At 45.1% G+C, this 27698-nt stretch overlaps 2 protein-coding genes across 2 annotated transcripts; one reads left to right on the forward strand and one right to left on the reverse strand.

Annotated features, from left to right (window-relative positions):
* Nucleotides 1–1630: 1630 nt before the first annotated feature.
* On the reverse strand, nt 1631–5273 carry LACBIDRAFT_189137 (uncharacterized protein; the record flags this gene model as incomplete). Its single annotated transcript, XM_001877905.1, has 8 exons — nt 1631–1864; nt 1918–2083; nt 2214–2481; nt 2544–2830; nt 2858–2972; nt 3031–3316; nt 3376–4914; nt 4948–5273. 8 exons carry the CDS (start codon nt 5271–5273, stop codon nt 1768–1770), a joined length of 3084 nt encoding a protein of 1027 aa, XP_001877940.1. The 3' UTR covers nt 1631–1767.
* A 1633-nt stretch (nt 5274–6906) lies between these two features.
* Nucleotides 6907–8974, forward strand: LACBIDRAFT_324421 (uncharacterized protein; the record flags this gene model as incomplete). The annotated part of the gene is made up of 7 exons (XM_001877552.1): nt 6907–6909; nt 6954–7002; nt 7143–7218; nt 7270–7363; nt 7418–7460; nt 8244–8431; nt 8588–8974. The coding sequence occupies 7 exons, from the start codon at nt 6907–6909 to the stop codon at nt 8972–8974; spliced, it is 840 nt and encodes a 279-aa protein (XP_001877587.1).
* Between the last annotated feature and the right edge of the window lie 18724 nt (nt 8975–27698).

Below are 27698 nucleotides of genomic sequence, written 5' to 3' on the forward strand. Positions count from 1 at the left end.
CCAGTGGGATGTGAAACTGTGTGAGAAAGTAAACCCACTTTCTGTTACTGCCCTTTGCATATATGATTGAACGTTTGTATTTTTTCTCACTATTTGTCCTGGCCAAATATGATGACAAATGTTGCCAAATTAAGCCGACAGACGAAGGTCTCGTCCGTCTCTGGCTCTCCCCCTCTGCAAAGATCTGAGAGACGATGTGGTGAAGTGGCCTCAGGGTTATGGGTATTCTTACACAAAGCTTGATGAGTTTTTAGGCTATTGATCTGGTACATTAGCAGTAGCTTGAGTAGCTATACTTATGGTCAATCTACTACTGATCCCTAAGCATCCCTTTACAATGTTTTATAATAAATACCCCAGGAGGCTGAGAATACAAATATCTCGCACATTCTTGACAGTCTTGCAGAGCTAGCAACCCAGTATCTACTTGAATGAGATCTGGGCAAATTTAAAGAGGATTGGGGAAAAGATTCTCATGAATGAAGGCAGAGATAAATATTCTTGTCACTTAATTATATTCTAAGAATGACAGAGCTTTTTTCAATGTTGTTCATGGCCAGAAGGCGTTGAGAGAGCTTGTGGATGGTATACTTAAGTATTCTCAGAACGTTGTTCCCTACCCACCTTTGCCTAATTTGGTAAAATTTGTCATCATATTTGGCCAGGACAAATAGTGAGAAAAAATTCGAGCGTTCAATCATATATGCAAAGGGCAGTAGGGTTTCAATGTAAAATGTACTTACATCTTCATGTCAAATCATTCTGATATCACCTCATTTGTATTTACCTTGCACAGGTGCCCATGCATTGGGTCTGCAATGCATGTTCAATGCAGAGAGGAGAACAGGAGGACAGTGGTGACATAATATTTCCTAAAATAGACATGTGCCTGATGGTTGGTTCAGCCCAGCACTCACTACCCAAAAAATTGACCCCAGGTCTTTTTTTTAATCCTGACACCCCCTTGACAAAGAAGATGAGTCATTTGATTACAAATTTAAAGATTTATACTGAAGAGGGCTGGTTGGCACTGGCCTGGCAACAGTTGAAAGGGATGGGAATGCAAGCATGGTGCACTGTAATAGGGAACTTAATTGAATATTCTGAGACATAAAGAGAAAACATCTCTGCTTGCTGGATGTCAGCTTTTGTTAGGATCTGTCCTATTCTTTAGATAGGGCGAGAAATGAGGAAATGGTCAGTGTAGAACCACCAGTAGTTACTAGACTGGAGGGGACATGATCTATAATAGAGTTGTTGTATGGAGTTAGATTTGGCAGAGTAAGCACACAGAGATGCTTGGAGACACAGAGTTAAGTCCATTGGAGATGAGGTTGGCATAAGCTCGGAGTTGGAGACTCGAGAATATGCCAGATGAGCAAAACACTAGATGAAGTGTTAGTGAGCCAAATATATGTGATAACTTAGTGTAAGGGGAAAAATAGATTCAGCGTCAGAGTTGAAGTCTGAGGAAAGTTAGTAGGAAGTAATGCAGATGAGAGACTGAGACGAGAGGATGAAGGAATAAGACAGAAGTGTCTGCAAGTAAAGTTGATCTTCAATCATATGGATCCTTACTGTGTCGAGTCAATGCAGCCACAAATCCAGCATTTGTCTAATACAATAGGGCTGAGTTGTGAGATGTTTTATGATACAGTACATACTTAATGAATGAATGGTTGATATCTATGTAGTATAGGTATGCAAATCGATTCTCCTCCTCCCTTCAAATTACCACTCATCTAACATCTCCAGGTCTACCCAGCCTCAAAAAACAGGCAACGTATCCTTCCACCGCTCCGCCACCTCCGTCCCCTTGAACACCTCATGCAACACCTCATTCACATTCTCCACATACACGAACCTATTCATTGTTTCAACGAAAATGTCAGAATTGAGAAAAAAAGAGACACGAACCTGATCCCCGTCTTCACACTCTCCGGCACGTTCTCCTCTATATCCGCGCGATTCGCAGAGGGCGCGATGATGGTTTTTATACCTGCCCGATGAGCGGCTAGGATCTTCTCTTTTAGACCGCCGACGGGGAGGACTTGGCCTACGAGGGATATTTCGCCTGTCATTGCTGTGGTGTGATTTAGCTCAGCTTTCTTAGATAATGGAAGAAGGGGAAGAGGGGGAAGATAAAGGGGGCAGAACAGCGTAGGAGAAAGAGCGAAAAAAGTTAAGGGGAGAAAGAAAGAAAGAAAACCCACCAATATCAGGACAAACCTTAACACCACTAAACAAGCTCACAAAAGCCGTCAATATAGCCGTCCCCGCACTCGGCCCTTCCTTCCCTATACTCCCCTCAGGCATATGCACATGTATATCCTTATCCGTCAAAAACTGCTCATTCGCCGAAGTGGTGATGCCCAAGTCGTACGCATGAGATTTAACCCAGCTCAACCCGATCTGCGCAGACTCTCGGATGACTTCGCCTAGTTTGCCTGTTAGTTGGAGGGATCCTTTGCCTGGCATGCTCTGTGTATTCGTTCCGCTGTTAGTGATATTCGAAGAGAAGGGAGGAAGGCAGGAAAACGCACCATAGCTTCAACAGGCATAACGGCACCCGACCCATTACCCAGGTACCCTAGACCAGTACTAACACCAGGAGGAGGCGGGTGTACGTACATCCTGTCTTTTTGGTATACAGGTGGACCGACGTAGTCTTTCAAGTTTGAGGGTGTAATGCGGACGTGTATGTCTGAAGGGATTGGCATGGGTGAGCGGAGGTGGGTCGTTATTGGTTTCACTTTTTCTTGTGTGGAAGAGGAGGGTGGAGGGGGAATGTTAGGAGGGGGTTCTTGCGAGGGGACGGATTGCGTGGATGCTTCTTCTGAGGCCGTTGATGCTGAACTTGTTGTTGACGTCGAATCAGCAGCAGAAGCAGCTTCAAGCTCAGGCTCCTTCGGCTCAGGGAACGTCTCTTCCCCCAACTCCTTGACCAACTTCAACGCCGCTTTCCTATATATCTAAAACGTCCTCACATCAGCCTCTTTCCATTCCCCACTCAAAAGGAAAAAAACGCACCTTATCAATATGTTTCTTCAAATTCCTAACCCCACTTTCTCGACAATAATACTTGATCAACACATCCACCGCCTCCTTATCCAACTCCACGTCTGCCCCTCCAAGACCAGAAGCATCCTTTGCCTGTGGTCCCAAATACCGCGAAGCGATGACCGCTTTTTCCTCAGATACGTACCCGGAAACTTCGAGGACTTCCATACGGTCCAAGAGAGGCGCAGGGATAGTGTCGAGGTTGTTGGCTGTACACACGAACAGGACGCGTGAGAGGTCAACGGGGACGTCCATGCTATTCCATCAAACCGTTCATCAACATCGCGAAAAGAGGAGAGGAGAGAAGAAACCCACTAATGGTCCAAAAACCCAGAATTCTGCTCCGGATCCAACATCTCCAATAAAGCGCTAGCAGGATCCCCATTAATCCCCCTCCCAATCTTATCAACCTCATCAATAAGCACCAACGGGTTCTCCGTCTCAACCCTTTTGAGAGCTTGTATAATCTTTCCAGGGAGCGCACCAACATACGTCCTCCTATGCCCCTTAATCTCCGCAACATCCGTCAACCCACCGACCGAAAACCTGAAAAATTGGCGGCCCAACGCACGGGAAATACTCTTCCCTATACTCGTCTTCCCCACACCTGGAGGACCGACAAGACATATAATCTTGCCTTGTACAGTCCCACGCAATTTACCCACCGCGAGGAATTCGAGGATCCGTGATTTGACTTCCGATAACCCATAATGATCCTCATCCAACACCTTCTCAGCATGCGAGATGTTGTAATTCTCCGGCGTATGTCGTCCCCATGGAATCTGCGTCAACCAATCCAGGTAATTCCGCGTAACGTTCGCCTCACTCGCCGCAGGTTCCAAAGACTGCAGCTTCGCAATTTCCTCCTCAAACACCTTTTTAACAGGCTCAGGCATCGCCAACGCCGCAGCGCGTTCTCGGAACTTTTCGATGAGTTTATCCTTCCCGTCCGTTTCCATGCCCAACTCCTTTTTGATCCCTTTGAGTTGTTCCATTAGGTAGTACTCCCGCTGCCGTTTGGCGATTTTGCTATCGACGTCTCGGGAGAGTTTGCTTTGCAGTTGTGCGTTGATTAACTCTTTTTTGAGGACTAGAAGGGCTTTGCGGAGTCGGTCGTCTACTACGAGACTTTCCAGGACGTCTTGGAGTTCTTGGACTTCACCCGTTGATACGGCTGCTGCAAAGTCTGCGAGTTTGTCCGGCTCGTCAAAGACGTTTGCGGCTACTTGGTTTATTGAGAAGTTGGTGATTTGGTCTCGGAATAAGGGGTTGAGCTGCGCGATGTCTTTGAAGACGGAGACGATCTCGGACATGAATGCACGGATGTGTTGGTCATCACGGGAGTAGGGAGCTGTTTTAAGGTTGGCGATGTTGACGATGGAAATTCCGTGGTCGTGTAGGAAGGCGGTTTGTTCCGGGATGGGAGCGAGTGGTGGGGGCGTTGATGGGGGCGTTAGTAGTTCGCCGGTAGTGCTGTCAGTGCCGATAGGTAGTGGCGCCTTGACCAAGTCCGTAATCTTAATCCTCCGATGCGGATAAAGCACCGCCGTCAATCCCTCTCCTTCCTTACCGTCCCCCCCCGCCGCAGCAAAGACACTCGTAATTTGTGCAAAGACGCCGACGCTGTGAACTGCGTTGACGTCCGTTATCACATCGCTATCCGCGTTTTCGTCTTTCAAAAGGAAAGCACCGAGGTAGGGTTGGCCGCGCTTCATCATTTCTTTAATGGCGCTTACGACTTGAGGGTTTCGGACGACGACGGCTTTGTAGAAGCCTGGGAAGAGGGGACGGCGGGCGATGGGTAGGGCGAGGACTTGGGGGTAGATTTCGGGGACGGATTGTTTGGCTATCGAGCTTGAGCTCGAGGCAGAGGAGGAAGAAGAGGACGGTGGGGGTGGATTGCTGTCATTCGCAGGAGGTGGGCCATCGTCTTGAGGTGGTGGTGCCGAGTCGGATGACGAGTTGTTGTCGTTCTCGTTCTCAGGCTTGTCCTCTGACTCGGATGCGGACTCTGCAGATTCGTCTTCTGCTGCTGCGTCCTCTTGGCCTGGCTTTGGATTAACCCAACGAGGTGCTTTCGATGCAAGAGAAGGACAGAGGAGGGTGATGGGTGACGAGGAAAAGGTGCGTCGAGGGTAAGTGTATGGTCGTGAAAGGACGCGACGGGCTGCTGCTGTGCGAAAGTAAAGAGCCAGGCCAAGCACGCCCGACATCGCGGGCAACAGCGAGCAGACTGTTTAGAACGTTAGTTATTCAGAGCGATTGCAAGTTGTAAAAGTTTTGCAAGCATGACGCATCATCATGGCGCACAGCCACATACTGACAAAGACACCACGGTCAATGTTTTCCGACATATCCTCCTGAGTCCTCCTCAATAATGGCCCACCAACTACGGCTGTTTTATATAAATCCAGGGGAAGTCGCATTTTACCACTCACACCATAATCTAGTATCATCCATGATGTTCGTGTTGCCAAAATCCCCATGCACAAATTCAGCTTCAAGAAATTGCTGCCAATAATGTCGGAGATTTATTTCTTTTGTCACAACCAGCCGAAATTGGGACGGCTTTGAATCGGCATTCTAACCAGTGCTAACCGTTGAAAGTTCTCTATTTTTCCATTTTTTTAGCCCAAAATTGGCTACAATCACGCCGGAACTCCTGTTGCCACCTGTTGCAACCAGGTTGCCACCCTGGATGGGACCAAAATTGTAACCAAAAACTCTTTGGTTGCTCCTAATTATAACGGCAATTTTGATAGGAACGTCCACAACAAGTTAGAACCTGTTGTGATGCCGAATTAGAAAACTCTGACATTATTGTCCTATATTTTTTCAAGATTACAAGATTCCTTGACTCTGAGCTCCTAACACATCATGGATCATGCCCAGTGAAAATGAAGGAAAACCAAACTGAACCACACTGAGCTAATTATAAGCAACACAACATCATCGATTCAAATCGAGCTGGACCCTTCTCGCGCTCAACACTATTGAAGGAAATCCATCCCCACTACTCGTCAAGTTCCTCTGCAACAATCTGAAACCCCGATGCACTCCAGAGAAAATTGCCCGGCGAATGTGCTCCGTTGCGCAAACTGACTCCCCAACCCCACACCAAATCACAACACATGCATGCCTCAGCACTTTTTCTCCATTATTCCCATCTCGCTCCCGCAGCCTCTCCGTTGCCCGCCTCTTCCCCACCACATTACTATCTTGCGCCGTCTCCACGATACTTCCACCAAACGATCTCCTGGCCAGCCGGCGTTGGTCACCTCTCTGGCTTCAGTCGCTCTACATTGCACACTCTCGCCTCGTTAAGGGAGAAGACCAGAGGTCGTCGATGGGTATTATGACTGTTGTATGCGGCTTTCCATGTGATGGCATTTGTGCTAGGATCTAGTAAGAACCCCCTTTGCGTTGGTGAAGAATCTAAGTTGATTGTATGCGATGTTCGTGCGCTGTTCAGTCACAGGGCTATGCATGCTTGGTGGTCTTTGGTTTACAGGACACATCCCAGGTGAAGATAGTTGTTTTTAAGAGGTAGGGCCCTTATTTTGTTCAATTCTTTGGTGTATGCTGACTATATGCATTGAAATTTAGCTTCAGCGCCCCACCTTGCACCACATGCAGTCAAGTCAGAGAACAAGTATGAGGGGAAGGCATTTGAAGCTGAGATTGCTGAGATATGGCGGAAAGTGAGTCCGTAATTCTGGGGCATACGTGGTTTGCTCACTCCACATTCCATCCAACACCTTCTCGGTAGAGAGACCTTTAAATAAGTGATGAGAAATCATCTCATATGAAGACGGCAAGAGAAACAGGCAGACAAGGCAGCGAGAAATGGTACGTATGTTTTCGGAAGCTTAATGACTGACATTATAACAAAGGCTAACTACCAGTCATTTTTGCTAGCTGGCACTGGCACCTGCAAATGTGGTTCGTGAAGTGTAATGCCGTTAATCTTTTCGTTATCAGCGCTGTTTATCCTCATTTCCAGAAATCGTTACTTTACGACGTCCCTTGAATGTAACAAACTCATTATTGCCGCCACCTCAAATTGCACTTGAAATTTTCAGTAATAGCACTGGAGAAAGACAGGAAAGGACTGGGAAGTAACAGAGGCAGATTGGTGGTGGGACAAAAAAATAAACAGTATGTTCCATCATTTCGAACGATACGTTCTCATAACTCTTGTTTACGTAGTGGCACACATCGTACTTGGTCCTTAAGCAAGCTTCATTTCCTCATCAACACTCCCCGCTCTCTGGTCGCCTTGCTCAGGCCAGTGACTGTTTTAGTACGTCACCTCAATGCTCACGCTTAAATTTTCTCACTGACTCTGTTTTTCAAGTACCCAACATGTTGTAGAACCCAAGTAGAACCCGCGTCTTGTGGTAAGTCGTCTTTCTTTCACCTTTTCCGTTCTTTTCTGACTTGGCAATTTCGGTTGTGCTGTTCAATTTGGCTCGCTTAGGTCTCCGGCACACTCTATGCCACTCCTTGCCATTCTCAGTCACTTTTGCTCATCGGCCAAGTCTTGGAACAGATTTTCAAAGTCTCGATTTCACTCGATATGCTCAGACACTTAGTTTCTATCTGGATTGATGTGGTTTGGTCGCACTGTCCACCTGCAATTCACTCTCGTTAGGTAGGATTAGATTATTAGATAGATTCGGTTAGACGGCTATAGATGCGGCTGGGTTTAAAATCCAGCCAAACTTGTAAAAGTCTCTATTGTCGAGCCAAATCTAATTTTTTAGATTTGGCTCGACCTGGTTCAACCTGCTTAGCCCTCATTTTCACTGGGCATCATGATTCAAATGTGCTCTCTCGGCCATGTCTTAGCATGTCTTCTTCTCTGCTCACCAGTACAGTCAACTACTCGGTCCATGGCCCACCAATAAATACTGCCCATCTTCCAGCTTCTGTCCGAAGTTGAGGCCACTACCTATACGGTTTTTTTTCCAAACTGCACCTTGTCGCTCGCTCCAACCCCGATGTTTGGGAGAAGCCAATGGGTATGGACGCATACCTCAAACCAAAGGAGCTCTTCCCTCTCGGCGCCCATCCTCCTAGTGCTGTCTAGGAAGACACTGTCGCACCTTGTCTCAAGGCATACTCGCTCAGCCAGCAAGTCCAGGTCTAGCTTCTCAACTCCTGTCTCATCGGCGTTGCAGGCGAGACTGCTTCTCCCTTCATCTTGGTTGGAGTCAAACACAACACTCTCGTTGGTCAGGCTGGCCTGGACGCCGCACTAGCGCGCCAATCTATTCTTGTTGAGAACGGTTCCGGCATGTCGTCATCGTTTGTGTTCAATTCCAAGAGTTTGTATAAGCCCACCATTACTGCCAACTCTGTCTTCACCGTCCGCGAGCCCTTTTCCACCTCCCGGCACCTCCATCTCTCCTGCTGAGTCCCCCAATTTAGAAGGGGGGCACTGGAGGTTTTTTGTTCCTCGACAAGACCAAGCCTGGTGTTCTCTACCTCCTTACTGCAAGACACCTCCTCATCCACTGACCAGGAAGAGAATGACCTCTTTACCTTCCGCGAGGAAAAACCAAAGAAAGTCCTGTTCATGGAGAAGGCCGCGTTTGAGAGTTGCTGCAATACAGCGATTATAGGTCAGCACCTCACCATCAACTACCTCAACAGGCGTCTGGAGGCTGCTCAGAAGATGGAGGATGAGGAAGAAGCCAAGATGAAGAAAGCTGATATCGCGAACCAAATGGCGTGGCAGACGAAGGGCATTGAAGTTTATCAAAAGTTCCTCATCAACGTCACCAGGGACTGGAAGGACAAAAGGAATTGTATCATCGGGCATGTCATTTTGTCTCCACTCATCTGCTTCGACTATGGCGACGAATGCTTCCTGATGACTGGGCCATCTTTGAAGTTTATCCCTCTATGATTGGCAAAAGCTCAACTTTGTTGGGCATGCCATCGATTTTGGCTTTGCGTGGATGGACCCTTCGTTTGAGTACCCTGGGGACCGACTTCTTCATTTCAGTGGCCTCGTTTCAGACAAGGAGATGTTTAAACGGACTAATTTGGACCCATCCCCTTGGCGACTCATCCCCCTTGGCTATGCCACCTCATTGATGTTTAACTTATTTTGTTTTCATTTCTTTACCACCTTTTCAAATGTTATTGCGTATCAAGTACAAGTGATATATGACTGTGTTCTTTCCTCAGTCATGGCCGAAGCTTCATGTTGTTAAAAGCAGCATCTCGCTAGCTAATATACCTTCCCAGTTCTATTCAGAAACACTCGCTGAGGCTCGTGACCGACCTTGCTATTTAGGCACGATATCAGATGACCTATGCCATCATGGCTGGTAAACATGCTGCACAGCATCAACACTTTCTTTCATACCACCATGTCTGATTCCAATTGCCCCCGCGAAAACTGTCTGAAGGGCAAGTTTAGGGGACTGCTTGACCGACTCATGGGCGCAGACCGCCTACGTATTGAACACCCACATCCTAGTGGTTCGAGGTTAGAGTTTATGACTCCCACATTGTCAGATAGCATACTGACGGGATTTAGGTCGACATTCACAAGGGCGCTAGGGGGAGGAACATCTCTGGTGCATGTTTACAATGCATGAAAAGTCTTTCCCTCATATCCTTTGTCTTTCAGAATCCCAGAATGTATTCCCGGGAGCTCACAACTTTGTTATAAGGGATACAACATTCTATGTGGCTCAAAATGTATGTACTGTTACAACAGATTGATGGTTTGAGATATTGATTGGACTGTTTGTCAAGATTGAGGTTCATGAACATGCCAGCAGGGGTGAAGATGATTCACCCTTTGTTTCCCAACGACCAAATTCAAGTGCCTTATTTACTGGTTGTGAGAATGTACTCAAGATGCTGATGGATCATTTTGCACCTCAAGATCAAGGAGATAGATGCAGAAAGTTATTTTTGTTGTATGGCATGGGAGGTGTTGGCAAGACACAGATTTGTCTGAAGTTTGTTGAGAAGATGGCTGAAAGGTAAGTTTTTTCACACATTATATTTCTGATCTTATGACAAGTACATCTAGACTCTCCCATGTTTTCTGGATTGATGCATCTTCTGAAGATACTATAGCTCTTGGTTTGAAAAGTCTTTGCTATCATCCTGAGGCTAAAGCTACTGGTGTCTCTGTGTCTGCTGAGTCTGCCCTTATGTGGATGGCATCTCTTCAGAGTGAATGGCTGCTTGTATTTGACAGTGCTGATGGTGCACCTGAAGTTGTAGAGAAATTTATTCCACCTGGTTCTCTGGGTAATATTCTGGTTACTAGCAGAAACAGATCTCTTGGGCGTGTCACATCTTATGCAAACTCTCTGGAAATTGATCAGACTGCTGAGGAGGATGCTATATTACTTCTGCTGAAAGCCAGTCATCTAACTGAGAAATCAGAGAATGTCCACAATATAGCTCAGCAGATTGTAAAGGAGCTCTGTTGCTTACCTCTAGCTGTTGATCAAGCAGGATCTTCTATTGAAGCTGGTCTCTGCAGCATTGATCATTATCTTGAGCAACTCTCTCAACATAGAGCTAAGTTGATGAACCATCCTTCATTCAAGGGGGCATCCCAGTATGACTGTACAGCCTATGAAACATGGGATTTGTCATTTAATAAAATCAAATTAAGGGCAAACAAGAAATCTGATGAGCATGGTAGAGCAGCTGCTCAGGCTGCTATTCTTATTCTTGAAACTGCTGCATTTCTACATCATGAGAATCTCATGGAGGCTGCTTTTAGAAAGGCTGCTATGGAATTCTCTAAACGACATCACAGAAAACTGGAACAAAAAGTCAAAATTTGTATCAATCAATTGCTTCAACTGGATCAAGATCAGTCTTGGAACCAATTATTTTTTCATGAAGGAATTAGGGTTCTTATGTCATTTTCTTTGATTAAACAGATCTCAGCCTCTCCAGGAATTTATGCTATTCATCCTTTGGTGCATAAATGGAGTAGAGATAGAATGTCAATACCTAAGAAGAAGTGCATGATGAAAGTGTCAAAATTGATTCTTGTGAACTGCATTACAGAGGAGATAACAACTGAGAACATTGCACTCAACAGGCTTCTTGCACCACACATCAAAGCCAATCACCAATCACAAGAGGAAAATGGCTTTGAAAGAATGTTTGATGATGATGAATATTCCAGATTTAGTTATGTTTTGCATGAAAATGGAATGTGGAAAGATGCAGAGTACCTTCGATATCAACTTGTAAAAATCAGCATGAAGAACCATGGGAGAAAGCATCCAAACACACTGATCAGCATGACAAATCTTGCAGAAACCTATTTTGGACAAGGAAAATATGATGATGCTGAGGAACTAGAGCTGAAGGTTTTAGATCAGGAGAAAAAGGCACTTGGGCCAGAACATCTGTCAACACTGAGGAGCATGGGAAATCTTGCAGTAATTTATTCACACCAATGAAAATATGAAGAGGCTGAGGAGCTACAGCTGAAAATTCTGGATCTGCATAAAAAAATGCTTGAGCCAGAACATCCAGAAAGACTGATTACCATTGGAAATCTTGCAGTCACATATTCAGGGCAAGGAAAATATGAAGAGGCTGAGGAGCTGCAGCAGAAGGTTTTGGATCTGCATGGAAAAATATTGGGGTCAGAACATCCAAATACCTTGACCAGCATGGCTAATCTTGCAGTCACATATTTTACTCAAGGAAAATACAAGGAGGCTGAGGAGCTGCAGCTGAAGGCTTTGGATATACATAGAGGTCTTTACCTTCCCTGGGTTATTCCGTATGGAATCCATATGGAATCCATGGAATCCATGGATAATTCCATATGGACTCCATGGAATCAACATTGGCTGGGGCCTCAGCTGATTTCTTATTCCATAGACATCATGGATTCCATCTGGAATGGTCATGGAATTGATCATTCCATGTGGAATCCACCACCATTCCAGATGGATTCCACTGGACTCTATATGGAATGAGAGCATATGCACCCTGGACTCCATGGAACAGTCCAGGTGGATTTCATGGAATGACGCCATGGAACATTCCAGGTGGATTCCATGGAACAATTCCAGGTGGATTCCAGGTGGATTCCATCACCATTGTACCATTAGAATACATATAAACAGTACTAGAAAGTATTGAATACCATCCCAATAGTATTTATAGTCTTCTTACTATATTAATAATAAATAAAAAAAGTTGCATTCTTCAAGGATTGAACCCAAGACTACAAGAACAAGAGCAATGCTCAAGTCAACTGAGCTATAAGGGCTTTGTTATAGGTATAACTTAAACACTATATAACCCCCCTTTGCCGCCCACAGCCCAGAACGTTCCAAACATGACATCTGTGGCTCAAACGTTGACACGTCACTTCCTTCCCACTACCATCACCACCTCACCACGACCACCGCCCACTACGACGACAACGAAACCATGCCGCCTCGCACCCGCACCGATGACAAAGCCTCACACAGCAGCCACATACGCGCTCACACGCCTGTCCGCAAGCGAGGGCCATCGAACGCAGGTGACCAGGCAAGCAAATGCCAGAAGAAACACCAAAACCGACCCCGAGTCCAACGAGCCAGCACAGCCTGATGTGGTGACGAGAGGGACAAAGGTGGGGAAGAAAGGAGGGGGGAAGGCTAAGAAAGGGAAGAAACCAAGGTATGTACCCCATCCACGTCGACATCCATGTTGATCACTCACCATCGATAACGCCGATGGCGCCCAATTACAGGAAAACGAGCACCCAAAAAGCGGCAGAGGATGCCAAGCAGCCCTCTCCCGCCAAACTAACCCTGTAAGCCCCTCCCCCTTCTTTCGACCCCCGCTACTGACATTGCTAGGGCCGAGCGGAAGCTCGTTGAGAGCAGAATGGCCATTGCCCCCCCGGAACATATCCGGGATGCCAGTGCATCCCACATGCTGCCCCCGCCTGCTATCGTTAGTGCCAGGCAGCGTCGTCCTGACAATGCTGCCCCCGCAAAGGAGCCACACATGGGCGTTAATGCCCATAGCGACAGCTCCAAAACGAGCAGCGAGGACGGTAGTGGTGCCAGCATGAACGGCAGCAGTGCCAGCGACGACGACAATGCCAGTGCCGCCTCCAACTCACCTGGGGAGGAAGCAAGCAACAACAACAACAACAAGAGCGGGGACGACAACAACAACGAAGAGAATGGGGACAACGACAAGAATGGTGACGACGACAAGAACGGGGACAACAAGAACGATAACGGGAACAACGACAACAACGATAACACGGACGACAACAACGATAACGGGGACAACCACAACAACGGGGACAACGCCAACGCCAACCTCAGCAGCAGTGACACCAGCAGCAGTGACACCAGCAGCAGTGACACCAGCAGCAGTGACACCAGCAGCAGTGACACCAGCAGCAGCGACACCAGCAGCAGCGACACCAGCAACAGCGACGGCGACGCCAGAAACACCAACACCGCCAACACCGCCAACAACACGATCGCCCATGCCCACGCCAACGTCGCCCATGCCAATGTCGACACCAACGTCAACGCCAACGTCCCCCACGCCAACGTCACCCATGCCAACGTCGCACACACCAACGTCCCCCACGCCAATGTCGCAATGACAATGCCGCCAACACCGATGCCTATGCCAGTCTGGACCCGGCAACCCCTCAACGTGTCCATGTCCGTGTGAACCCAGCAACCCCTCAACATGTCCGAGGCAGTGAAACTTTGACCACTGACCTCGGAACTAAGCTGGGTATATCAATTTCTTTTCTCCTTATAACCCATTTTATATATATGTGTATTAGTTATGACGGATGGGCTTGATCCTCTTCGTGATCAAGGTAATTTACACTTTGTGTTTTGAATTTTTAAATTTACGACATGCTGCAGACATTGATATGGATGTTGAAGGGAGCCCACCAGCTCTAGGCTCTTCACGTATGATGGGGGGTATTTTCCATGGAAAGGCATTGGGAAATGCCTTAAATCATGCAGATTTCCCCAGACTAGACTCGGGCGATGCTTTCTTTGCAGGAAGTGCTCAAGTGAACTACAAAGTATTTGCTTATCTAGTATATAGTGACCCAGTCAAACTGAGTGTCATTCCTGATCCCTCTCTTCCTGCCAACACAATCTTTCGTGTCTTAACTGTTCCTCCTCTTGAATCTGCAGTTGTTCTAAAGAAAGTTGCTAATCGGCTTGAGAGTGTCAAAGGTATGTAAAGGAAATATTCCACACTTCATATAACTGATTATTTTTGAAGAGGGTCATGTTTTTGTGCAATCAAACCTGTCTGGCACTTGGCAGTGGAATTTATTAGGTCGCTATGAGCATGCTTTGGCAGATAACGAAAGTCTTGAATCCAATGAAAGTGACGAATGTCACATTCTATTTGTAAGTTTCATTATCATCATCTTTTCTTTGCATTTTCTTAATTTCTTTCATTATTTGTCAAGTGTCTTCCAATCAGCTATTCCTTTTCTACAGGTTCTTCTTACCCCCCTTCGACTCATGTTTCTGGTCCATCGTCTCACTATGCTTTATCTGAATCTCGGTCTGAGTCTATGTCTCGTTATGCATTTTCTGAGTCTCATTCTCGTTCTCGTCCTGAAACTCCTATGGATGTCTCTGTACCATCTGGCTCTAAACGTAGTATTGATGAGAATCTGCTTGGTAGACTCAAAACAGCTGGGCTGACAATCAATGAGTCACTTTGCTATGATACAAACCCCACTCTCCAAGTTATGTATCGACGCTACACCCACATCTTTGAGCTTCAGGGACAAATCCATGATATGGTTGCTGAACGCAAATGGCAGACTAAGTTTGGAAAGTATCCAAACAAAACTGAAGTTATTGGGTTTTTGTGGCAAAGACAACCTGGCATGATTCCTATGCCAAAGTCTTCCCACTGGTGGAGGGTTATGAACACATGGTAGCCTGGTTGGAGGGTGATCCTGATGCCAAATCAGATCTTGGTCTTTGGGGTGTGACAAAGTCTAAATACTCTATCACAGACTTGGTAGAATGGCTCAAGAAGCAGAAAGGCAAGAAAGTAGCCAAGTCAGTGACGAAATCCACTGCCAAATCTGCAAAGGGTCTAAAGGAGAAGGAAAAGACTCAAGGGTCTGGGTCAGGGGCTGGGGCTGGCAAAGGAAATCAGAAAGGAGTGAAGCAGAAAGAAGTAGAGTCTGAGCAGGCTGATAATAGGAAGAAGAGTCATAAGAAGAAGAAGGTCACTGCTAGTGGGTAGGTAGACTTTGGACTTTGGACTTGTTTGATTTTTTTGTTGTATTTGTATCAATATGTTGACTGGTGCTCATTTTTTTTCAGTGATCAAGTATTCCAGAGGCTTCCAACTCTCTGCATAACTGTTTCAATTTTGCACTTGTTTATGATTCTACAAATGCTCAGCCCCTTTATGATCCTGCTGTTTTTGTGCCCTGGTGCCAATGCTATGCAAAATCAACAAGCATTTCCAGATGTTTCATTCAAAGTGTTCAATGAATTTATTGCACAAAACTTCAGCTCAAAAATCACACTTGCAACTGTGTTGATGCTATTGTTTACTATGGTTGAAAATACAGATTTATTGAACTTGCACCGACACCAGCAAAATCCCCAACTTTCAGATGAAAACCGGGTTCATTTGGGCTCATGAATAAAATCACTGGCTCGTGAGGTCAAAAAGCAGACTCCAAAACCAAAACTCAAAACTTTGTTCAAACGCTCAGAAAATTGGATGTCAATGCCTGAAAATCAAATTATAACCAACATTGGAACAAAACTTAACGACTTTGCTGATTTATTGACTCTCAATTCCTATGGGAGTGATGGAAAGCTAATTCAAAGACTGCAGCCAATTTCAAAAAAGGAAATTCAGGCAATCATGATAATTTGCCCACCATCAAATGTTTGTTCTGATATGAAATGTCGAGGCTGTGCCATTTTGCAACATTCAGATCCTAATGAGCTTGGAGGTCTTATCAGTGCCCCCCCTATTCCTGCAGGAATCCAGTCATTCCGGTGGAATGGAATTTAGCAGAAGGCCCTGCTAAATTGTTTATTCCGGTGTGTTCCATTCTGGTGGATTCCGGAATGTACACCGGAATGTTCCCTGGAATGGTCTTCCCCGGAATGGGCAGGAATGGTGTTCCCCGGAGTGGGCAGGAATGGGATTCCAGTCCAATCTGTTTATTTTATTTATTTGTTACTGTATTATAGTTTATTTATTTTCAATGGATCACAAACAATGTTTGTTTGGTGAACATGCTCACCAAACATGGCCACTCTCTTCTTCCACCACCACCACCATGCTCGTCACCGCCGCCAATGCCACGCCATCACCGTCACCCATAGCCACCACTGCCAACGTCGCTCCTCGATCACCCATGGCCACCACGACCACCAACATCGACCACAACACCCTTCAACAACAACGCGGCGACGCCACGTCACGAAACAACGAGCGCCGTAACCCACGAAAACCCCCAACGCCCACGAAAACAACGCGCCCGGACACAAAACGACACCCGACACCCGACGGGCACAAAACGACGCCCACCGCCCACGTACACCGCCAGCGCCCACGAAAACCATACCCCGCCCACGAAAACATCCCACCACCCACCGAAAAACACGAGCGCCCACCGAAAAACACGCGCCGCCCACCGAAAAACACGCACCGCCGATACAACACACAACGGCACCACGCCGCCTACCAAAACCACCACGTCCACACCAACGCCACCCACGACGACGCCCCCAACGGCAACCAGCGCCCATGACGACGGCGACGACAACGCCCACGAATAACGCAAAAACGCGGACACACGACGAAAACGCGAACACGCGACGAGGAGACGACAACGAAATGCGACACAACGATGGGACGCCAACGCGGGACGACGATGGCCGAGGTCCCAGCCACACTCCCTCTACCCTCCACCATTCCCTTCCTCCTTCCCCCTTTCCTTGTCCCTCCCCCCTTTCCTCCCTCCCCCCTTTCCTCCCTCCCCCCTTTCCTCCCTCCCCCCTTTCCTCCCTCCCCCCTTTCCTCCCTCCCCCCTTTCCTCCCTCCCCCCTTTCCTCCCTCCCCCCTTTCCTCCCTCCCCCCTTTCCTCCCTCCCCCCTTTCCTCCCTCCCCCCTTTCCTCCCTCCCCCCTTTCCTCCCTCCCCCCTTTCCTCCCTCCCCCTTCCTTGTCCCTCCCCCTTCCTTCCTTCCCTCTTTCTTGTCCTTCCCTCTTTCTTGTCCTTCCCCCTTCCTCCCTCCCCTCCCTTGTTCTTCCCCCTTCCTTGTCCCTCCCAAAAATATAAATACACCCCCACCTTGTCCCTCCCCTACCCCCTCCCTTTAAGATAAACTGTGTAGTGTGTGTAGTAATACATTTCAAATACATTACAACTCAATCTATGACTTCTACATGTGAATTTTATAAGGAAATATGAGTGCCAAGTCATCAGGATAAGGTTGGAGTTGAAAAAAACTTATTCTGCTTGATTCCAGTCCCATTCCTGCAGGAATAGGTGGGGCACTGTAAAGTACTGCCTCAATGTGGGGGTTAGTACTTTGCCCCTCCTGTCATGTGTCACATGGAAGCCCTGTCCATTTCTTGGTGTCTTGTTACATGTCTGTAAATGTCCATGCTACATCGACAAATATGTAGATCAGCGCACTATCACTCAAAGTGGACTAACTGGCCGGGTCCCAGTTGGCAAGAAAGTAAAATGGTGACGGCGGTAGACATGATGGTGATGATAAGAGTCAACCGAGCTGCTGAAGAACCATAGGGAGAACATCAGAGACTCAGAGTTCATACAGAGGTTGACAATGGCATTGTGTTCATCATGATTTGGCAAGAGCCTCCTACAGAAGGGAACTCCGATCATTCAGCAAATCGGCAAATTGCCAAAATTTCCAGATCCCAGATTTCCTCTGTTGATTGACCAACAAGTGAAGATGAGAACTACGATCAGTCCCAAATGCGAGGACCTTTGCCTAGCGGAGATGCTCAACAATGTCAAGGCTGACTGACTGACCAACGTCTCATCACAGACGATGTTGGCACCCATCTTGACTTCAAGCCTCTGCTACAACTAGCCTAGAACTCTCTACATAGTGAACAGGACTCCAACATTGACGTTTGGCGTGCCGGATCTGCCAGTCCACCATACAGCCGGAATTGTGAAGTGTGCATGTGAAGTTGGACACTTCCTTGAAGTTGTGTCCCAGACAATAGGGACATGTGACCATGGTACCTGGACGAACAATGAACAGATAGCGAACAGATAATGTTTCCCCTTACCCATCAAGTCGTCAATTTCAAACAACAAGTGGCATATGTGTCTAGCAGGATATGTGCCGCTGTGAAGGCTTGGTACACAAGAAAGCTGGTTAGCAAAGAGATTGAGGAGGCGTTTGTGAAGGGGATTGAAACGGAGTTGGTGAGTCTCTGCTTGCCAGTGATAGGTGAAACATTTGAGATCTGGCCACTTAGATGGCATGCTCCGCAATTGTTGGCTGGAGCGTCATGGGAGGTTGTCTGTGTGGTTTACCAACTTTTGCACACATTTAGGGCAGGCTTATCTCATCCAAGTAAGCCTGCCCTAAATCTCAACCCACCCTAAAGTGCCTCAGATATATAGCACGTCAGCATCTGTCACATCTCTTTTGCTTTCCTTCTCCTCTTCTCCCCCAATTTATGTTTAACCGTAAACTTGAGTAGTGTACCATATCAATTGTAAACAAGTTCCACATAGTATAAGTTAAGACTGGGCACCAGAATAGCCCAATAATAGCCCTAAGAAACATGCAATAGGTGCTGGATAGACACCATGAGGCTATTTTGTATCTTGGTCAGTTCTGTACCGTTTTCTACCAAATAAGTGTTGATTACCAGCTATTTGATGTCAATTTCAGGGCCTGAAGAGACGAGAGGCATCCGCCATCATATTTTTGAGATATCTGTCATGCTAAGTTTCATGATTCATCAGGAGGGTGTACTCTATCTTTGTGAGTTCTCCATCATCATCCTTCATTAAAGGCTCGTTTACAACATATTCTAGTGTAGTTTGAAGGTCCCAGAGAGAGGAGAGGTTTGTGTGTCCGCATTCTGGAGATATGTTCCATTTTCTGTTTTGGGGAGCAAGTACCCTAGGTCAGTCAAATTTCCATCGTTTCTTATGATCTAGGGCTCGTTTAAAATGTATTCTAGTGTAGTTTGAAGGTCCCAAAGAGACGAGAGGTTCGCATGTCCGCGTTCCGGAGATATGTCACTTTTTCTCTTTTGGGGGGAGTTGAGCTGTATCTCAGTCAGCTTTCCACCATTTTTCTTCACTGAAAGCTCGTTTACATTGTATTCTAGTCGTATTTGAAGGAGCTGAAGAGATGACATCCATATGTGCTCCTATTTCTATGCTATCTCACATCCTTCCCTATTTCTTTGCGAATTTTTATTTATTTTCATAATCATTTGGTTTCTATTATAGTTCTATGCTCGAAATATACATTACACTGTGTATCTATCAGTTAGACAGCATCTAATTTACCCAGATTTATAGTCACATCACTTTGAGAATTATGTGCTGGCTTGAGCTGGCTTTGGGTCATCTAAAAGCTGAGCCAAGCCACTTAAGGAAATTTAGCTGGCTTACATAAGTCAGCTCTTGGCTAGCCGAGCCGTGGCAACACTAATGGGATTTGTCATTCAACAAAATTGAGTCAATGGCAAACAAGAGGTCTGATGAGCATAGTATAGCAGCTGCTCAGGCTGCTATTCTTATTCTTGAAACTGCTGCATTTCTACATCATGAGAATCTCATTGAGGCTGCTTTTAGAAAGGCAGCTATGGAATATTCTAAACAACATCACAGAAGACTGGAGCAGAAAGTTGAATCCTGTATCAATCAATTGCTTCAGCTAGAAAAGGATCAGAGCTGGAATCAATTGTTCTTTCATGAAGGGATGAGGGTTCTTATGTCATTTTCTTTGATCAAGAAGATCTCAGCCTCTTCAGGAATTTATGCTATTCATCCTTTGGTGCATAAATGGAGTAGAGATAGAATGTCCATATCTTGAAAGAAGTGCATGATACAAGTGTCAAGATTGATCCTTGTGAACTGTATTACAGACGAGATGACAGCTGAGAACATTGCATTCAACAGGCTTCTTGTACCCCACATCAAAGCCAATTACCAGTCACAAGATGAAAATGGCTTTGAAAGAGTGTTTGATGATGATGAATATTTCAAGTTCACTTATGTTTTGTACAAAAATGGAATGTGGAAAGATGCAGAGTATCTTCAATATCAACTTGTAGTAATGAGAAAAAAGAAGCAGGGGTCAAGGCATCCATCAACACTGTCCAGCATGGCAAACCTTGCAGTCATATATGCAGAACAGGGAAAATATGATGAGGCTGAAGAACTGGAGCTGAGGGTTTTGGATCTGCATAAAACGGCACTTGGGTCAGAACATCCATCAACACTGATTAGCATAGGAAATCTTGCAGGTACATATTCAAACCAAGGAAAATATAAAGAGGCTGAGAAGCTGCAACTGAAGGAACTGAATTTGTGTAAAAACTCACTTGGGTCAGAACATCCATCAACAGTGATTAGCATGGGAAATCTTGCAGGAATATACTCACGGCAAGGAAAATATGATGAGGCTGAGGAGCTGTGGCAGAAGGTTTTGGATCTGCATATGAAGGCCCTTGGGCCAGAACATCCATCAACACTGATTAGTATGGGAAATCTTGCATGAACATATTTGGACCAAGAAAAATATAAAGAGGCTGAGGAGCTGCAACTGAAAGAACTGAATTTGTGTAAAAACTTGCTTCGGTCAGAACATCCATCAACAGTGATTAGCATGGGAAATCTTGCAGGAATATACTCCCAGCAAGGAAAATATGAAGAGGCTGAGAAGCTGAAACTGAAGGTTCTGGATCTGCATAGAAAGATATTAGGGCCAGAACATCCACATACCTTGACCAGCATGGCTAATCTTGCAGTCATATATGCAAAACAGGGAAAATATGATGAGGCTGAGGAGCTGGAGCTCAGGGTTTTGGATCTGTTTACAAAGGTGGTTGGGCCAGAACATCCAAATACTTTGACTAGCATGGCTAATCTTGCACAAGGATATTCAGGCCAAGGAAAATATGAAGAGGCTGAGGAGCTGCAGCTGAATGTTTTGGACTTCCATAGAAGAATGCTGGGGCCAGAACATCCACATACTTTGACTAGCATGGCTAATCTTCAAGCCATATATGAAAAACAAGAGAGAAAAAAAGAGGCTGGAGAGCTGCAGATGGACACTCACACAATTCAGAAGATTAACAAAATAATCAAAAGTAAATAGCAGGTGAGTCTAACATCTGTCCCATTAATAACAATCAATGCAATTTTTGTTTATCTGAGTCAAATTTCAGCTACATATTTGTTGCACTAGATGCAGGCCATCACCCTCAGCACTTGCCATGCAAGATGGAATATTTGGGATCTATCTCCTCTTACAAAAAAACACATGATGAATACTTTCAGAATGTTCCAAATCTAATGTTGAAAATCTAATCACAAAATGGTGAGATATTAAATATCAAGCAGACTCTTTTGAGACTAGCTTAGTAATGTTTTATCATCAGGAAAAACCCCAACTCCACATTTGCCCTAATAATTGAAATCTTAGGTAAATCACTTCAAATTTCTGCAGATTAAGGCAAATTATTGCTTTGAGCATCTTACCTCAGATTATTCTGTATGGATACAGTTTAAAACTCTTACCTCAGGTTACTTTCGGATTATCTCAAAGTTATCAATGTTGAGGACAAATTATCTGCATCTGACCTGAGTTATGTTGTAGTTAAACAGTAATTAGTCGAATTAGGATGGCATTTTAATCATTTTTCAGGTTCTCAGAATTGCCAGCACACCAGTGATTCAAAGGCCCAACAGTGATATCCATTGAGAAAACATAGAATATCATAAGTATTACATGATGGTGATGGATGGGTTATAACTATATGAGACAAATATCAAATGAGGGAGGTGAACTGTGATCACTCACAGGCTATCACCATGCTACTGAGTATCTGTGGATGGATCACTGACCCTGCTGTTCATGTCACCCTCAGCTACATCTGAATTGTGAATCATGCACCCACTGGGGAGTTTTCAGTGCTGTTCTGAAAGAAGAAAACTCAGATGAGCAGGGGACATGGACTGTGAAGTGTTCACTCTGAACTTCTTGCATAGCTGAAGCCAAGAGGGAAGGAGGAGCAAGAATGGGTGGATCTGGGATCAACACCCATAAGTGAGCAATGAGTACTTACAAGATACTCAGCTGGCCCAACATGATTATACATACTGTAGGAAGCACAGATATACAAAGCACTACATGTAGTGCAAGAGGAAGGCAACACAGCTGACAAGATGGTGGTTCATGACAAAAGATCAATTAATTATGTAAGATATCCAAATCTAGCTATATACCATTGTTTGACTATGGCCTCTGGGCATTCCCTTCCAATCCTGTATCACATGGACAAATTCAACTTCCAGCTTGACATCAACTGGGGAGAGAAAGGGGTTATAGTGGAGTAGGGGTGAAGTTGGGTGTGATGAAAGGTGGTTGATTGCTCACCATTCAATTTTTCAGGCCAGGTCATGGGTGTGAATTGAGAAAGAAAAGCTGCAATTTTTCGGTACTGTTGCAAGAGAAAAACTCAGACTGTATGGACAGGCAGGGGACACAGACAGTCAACTTTGAACTCATCCTTGACAGGGGGAAAAAGGAAATTCCAGGGGTACAGATTTGGTGAGGGTTGGAAAAACTCAACCTCTACCCCTACCTGCAACCCGCACAGGTCACTGAACACATGACAATGCCTAACCAGAACCAATGATCTGGTTGCTTTTGGTTGGGTTCAGTTCAGTTTCAGTTGGATTTTCAGTCCACACAACTGGACCTTTGAACAATACATACATGGGATTTTTGGTCTCTGGTTCAGCAGATTTGGATGTGCTTTCCTCACTATTGCAAACAGAGGTCACAAAAGCTTCTAGTTGTGACTCATCAAGCTCAGAATCGATTGTCTCTGCACTGATTGGGGCTCTGTGAGGAGGCATAGGATGATGGAAGGAGTTGGACAAAACACATCACATGCTCACACAGCCACATAATGCTCATTTTTCTTTTCTAAATCTGTCATAGTCTATAGATGTAATGTCTTTCTATTTTTGCCTTACTTCCATCATTTTTGCAAATAGCTATAATTGACTAGACCAGGCTTTGTCTTCAATCCTTGTGTTCACAGCAATTATATTGAGTGTCTACAGGGTTTTTATATGAATAAATGCTAAAATTCGCATTTTTATGAGTGTATTAAGTATTATACTCTGTATAAGCACCTACCTCAAAAATCTTGTACTAAAAGTAAGAGGATGATGGTGACTATGCACAACATCATCACTGGTTTTCCTCCTATCCCAGGTAAGCCTGCATCCCCCTCATTCCCTCATCTGACCATCAATTCATGTGCCACATCACTGTCAGCAACATGGCAACCAAATGGCAAATGGCCAATCTCATTGTCCATTGCCATCAGACTCGGATGATGTGACAACAGCACAACAACAACACTGGAAGGCACAACCACCACCATTATGGCCCTCTCTCCCTTCTCCTTCAGCTTTGCCATTTTCACACACCTCAGGCAACTGACCCCATGCTGACAACTGTGTGACACCACAATCCCACCTGTGAGCCCCAAGCTGCTGCTCACAGGGGAGGATGCAAGTGAATGAGCAGCCACAAGATCCATATAACACAATGATGATGATGATGCAGCATTGTCTGATGGTGCTGTGTGAGCTCAGGTGAATCATCAAAAGAGGTTTCCTCTTAGGATGGATCCTCATGCCCACCAGAGTCACAAAGACATTAAAAAGATTGGTAGTAACATTGAAACATTGCCAAGCTAGTCTCAAAAGAGTCTCTTTGGTATTCACCATCTCACCATTTTGCAATGATACTCTCAACATTAAATTTGGTACATTCTGAAAGTATTTTATCATGTATTGAGAGAAATAATCTGTTTTTTTTTACATAAATACAAAGAGGTAATAGGTCCCAACTATTCTACCTTGAAGTGCTGAGGGTCATGGCCTGGCCAGTACAACAAATGGATAAACTTTGACTTTAGTAAACAAAAACTGTATTGATCAACATTGATGAGACAAGTTGTGAGAACCCTCACCAACTATTTATTCTGTCTAGTTTACTGGGTTGTATGAATTTCCATCTGCAGCTCTCCAGCCTATATATTTTTATTATTTGGATACATGGCTCCATAATTAGCCATGCTGGTCAATGTATCTGGATGTTCTGGCCCTAGCACCTTTTTATGCAAATCCAGAACGTTCAACTCCAGCTTCTGAGCCTCCTCATATTTTCCCTGTTCCAAATATGTGGCTGCAAGGTTTTGCATGCTAATTAGTGTTGATGGGTGTTCTGGCCCCAACATCCTTCTATGCAAATGGAAAACATTCAGCTGCAGCTCCTCAGCCTCCTCATATTGTTTTTGCTTTAAATATGTGACTGCAAGACTACCCATGCTGGTCAGTGTTGATGGATGTTGTGGCCCCAACATCCTTCTCTGCAGATCCAGGACCTTCAGCTTCAGCTTTCTGGCCTCCTCATATTTTCCCTGTTTGAGTATGTGACTGCAAGATTTGCCATGCTAATCAGGTATTATGGATGTTCTGGCCCTAACATCTTTTCACTCAAATCTAGTTCCTTCAGCTGCAGTTTCTCAGCCTCTTCATATTTGCCTTGGTCTAAATATGTTCCTGCAAGATTAGCCATGCTAATCAGTGTTAATGGATGTTCTGGCCCAAGCACCTTTTTCTGCAGATCCAAAACATTCAGCTGCAGCTCCTCAGCCTCTTTATATTTTCCTTGCATTGAATATGTTCCAGCAAGATTAGCCATACTGGTCAAGGTCCTTGGATGTTCTGGCCCAAACATCTTTCTTTGTAGATCCAACACCTTCAGCAGCAGCTCATTAGCCTCCTCATATTTTCCTTTGTCTGAATATGTTCCTGCAAGATTTCCCATGGTAATGAGTGTTGATGGATGTTCTGACCCAAGTGCCTTTTTATGCAGGTCCAAAGCCTTCAGCTGCAGCTCCTCAGCCTCATCATATTTTCCCTGTGCTGAATAGGTGACTGCAAGATTTCCCATGCTAATCAGTATTGATGGATGTTCTGGCCCAAGCACCTTTTCACTCAAATCTAGTTCCTTCAGCTGCAGTTTCTCAGCCTCTTCATATTTGCCTTGGTCTAAATATGTTCCTGCAAGATTAGCCATGCTAATCAGTGTTAATGGATGTTCTGGCCCAAGCACCTTTTTCTGCAGATCCAAAACATTCAGCTGCAGCTCCTCAGCCTCTTTATATTTTCCTTGCATTGAATATGTTCCAGCAAGATTAGCCATACTGGTCAAGGTCCTTGGATGTTCTGGCCCAAACATCTTTCTTTGTAGATCCAACACCTTCAGCAGCAGCTCATTAGCCTCCTCATATTTTCCTTTGTCTGAATATGTTCCTGCAAGATTTCCCATGGTAATGAGTGTTGATGGATGTTCTGACCCAAGTGCCTTTTTATGCAGGTCCAAAGCCTTCAGCTGCAGCTCCTCAGCCTCATCATATTTTCCCTGTGCTGAATAGGTGACTGCAAGATTTCCCATGGTGGTCAGGGTTGATGGATGCTTTGTCCCCAGCTTCTTTATCCTCATTTGTAGAATTTGATATTGAAGATGCTCTGCATCTTTCCACATTCCATTTTCATGCAAGACATATCCAAATCTGGAATATTCATCATCATCAAACACAGTTTCAAAGCTGTTTTCCCCTTGTAACTGGTAATTGGCTTTGATGTGTGGTACAAGAAGCCTATTGAGTGCAATGTTATCAGCTGTTGTTTCCTCCTCCTCTGTAACAGAGTTCACAAGTATTAGTTTTGACACTTGCATCATGCACTTCTTTTGTGATATTGACATTCTATCTCTACTCCATTTATGCACCAAAGGATGAATAGCATAAATTCCTGAAGAGGCTGAGATCTGTTTGATCAAAGAAAATGATATAAGAACCCTAATTCCTTCATGAAAGAAGAATTGATTCCAAGACTGATCTTTTTCTAGCTGAAGCAATTGATTGATACAGGTTTCAACCTCTCGTTCCAGTCTTCTGTGTTGATGTTTAGAGAATTCCATAGCAGCCTTTCTAAAAGCAGCCTCAATGAGATTCTCATGATGTAGAAATGCAGCAGTTTCAAGAATCAGAATTGCAGCCTGAGCAGCTGCTCTACCATGTTCATCAGATTCATTGTTTGCCATTGACTCAATTTTGTTAAATGATAGATCCCATGTTTCATAGGCTGTGCGGTCATAATGGGATGCCCCTCTAAATGAAGGATGGTTCATCAACTTCTTTCTATGTTGAGAGAGATGCTCAAGGTAATTATCAATGCTGCAGAGACCAGCTTCAATGGAAGCTCCTGCTTGATCAACAGCTAGAGGTAAGCAGCAGAGCTCATTTACAATCTGCTGAGCTATATTGTGGACATTGTCTGACTGCTCAGTTAGATGGCTGGCTTTCAGCAGAAGTAATATGGCATCTGCTTCAGCCATCTGATCAATTTCAAGAGAGTTTTCATAAGATGTAACACGCCCAAGAGATCGGTTTCTGCTAGTAACCAGAATATTGCCCAGAGAACCAGATGGAATAAATTTCTCTACAACTTCAGGAGCACCATCAGCACTGTCAAACACAAGCAGCCATTCACTCTGCAGAGATCCAATCCAGATAAGAGCAGACTCAGAGGACACAGAGACACCAGCAGCTTTAGCCTCACGATGAAAGCAAAGACTTTTTAAACCAAGAACAATGGTACCTTCAGAAGATGCATCAATCCAGAAAACATGGGAGAATCTAGATGTACTTGTTATAAGATCAAAAATATAGTGTGTAATGAAACTTACCTTCCACCCATCTTCTCAACAAACTTCAGACAGATCTGTGTCTTGCCAACACCTCCCATGCCATATAACAAAAATGATTTTCTGCATTGATCTCTCTGACGGTGACCCTGAGGGGCAAAGTGATCCATCAGCCTCTGGAGAACATCCTCACAGCCTGTAAATAAGGGACTTGAATTTGGTCTTTGGGGAACAATGGGTAAATCATCTTGAACCCTGCTGGCATGTTCATGAACCTCAATCTTGACAAAAAGTCTAATCAATATCTCAAACCATCAATGCTGTTGTCAGAGTACACACATTTTGAGCCACATAGAATGTTGTATCCCTTATAACAAAGTTGTGAGCTCCCGGCAATACATTCTGATCCCCAAAACAAAATGTCACGGTGAGCCAAAGAATGTAGTCATGTATTGTAAACACACACCAGAGTTGCTCCCCCTAGCGCCCTTGTAAATGTCGACCTGAATCTCGTCAGCATGCTATCTGACAGCGAGTCATGAACTCCGACCTGGAACCGCTGGGGAGTGGGCTTTCAATGCGTAGGCGGTCTGCGCCCATGAGTCGGTCAAGCAATC

The sequence above is a fragment of the Laccaria bicolor genome, genomic scaffold (genome assembly GCF_000143565.1).
Source record: "Laccaria bicolor S238N-H82 LACBIscaffold_5 genomic scaffold, whole genome shotgun sequence".
Lineage (NCBI taxonomy): Eukaryota > Fungi > Basidiomycota > Agaricomycetes > Agaricales > Hydnangiaceae > Laccaria > Laccaria bicolor.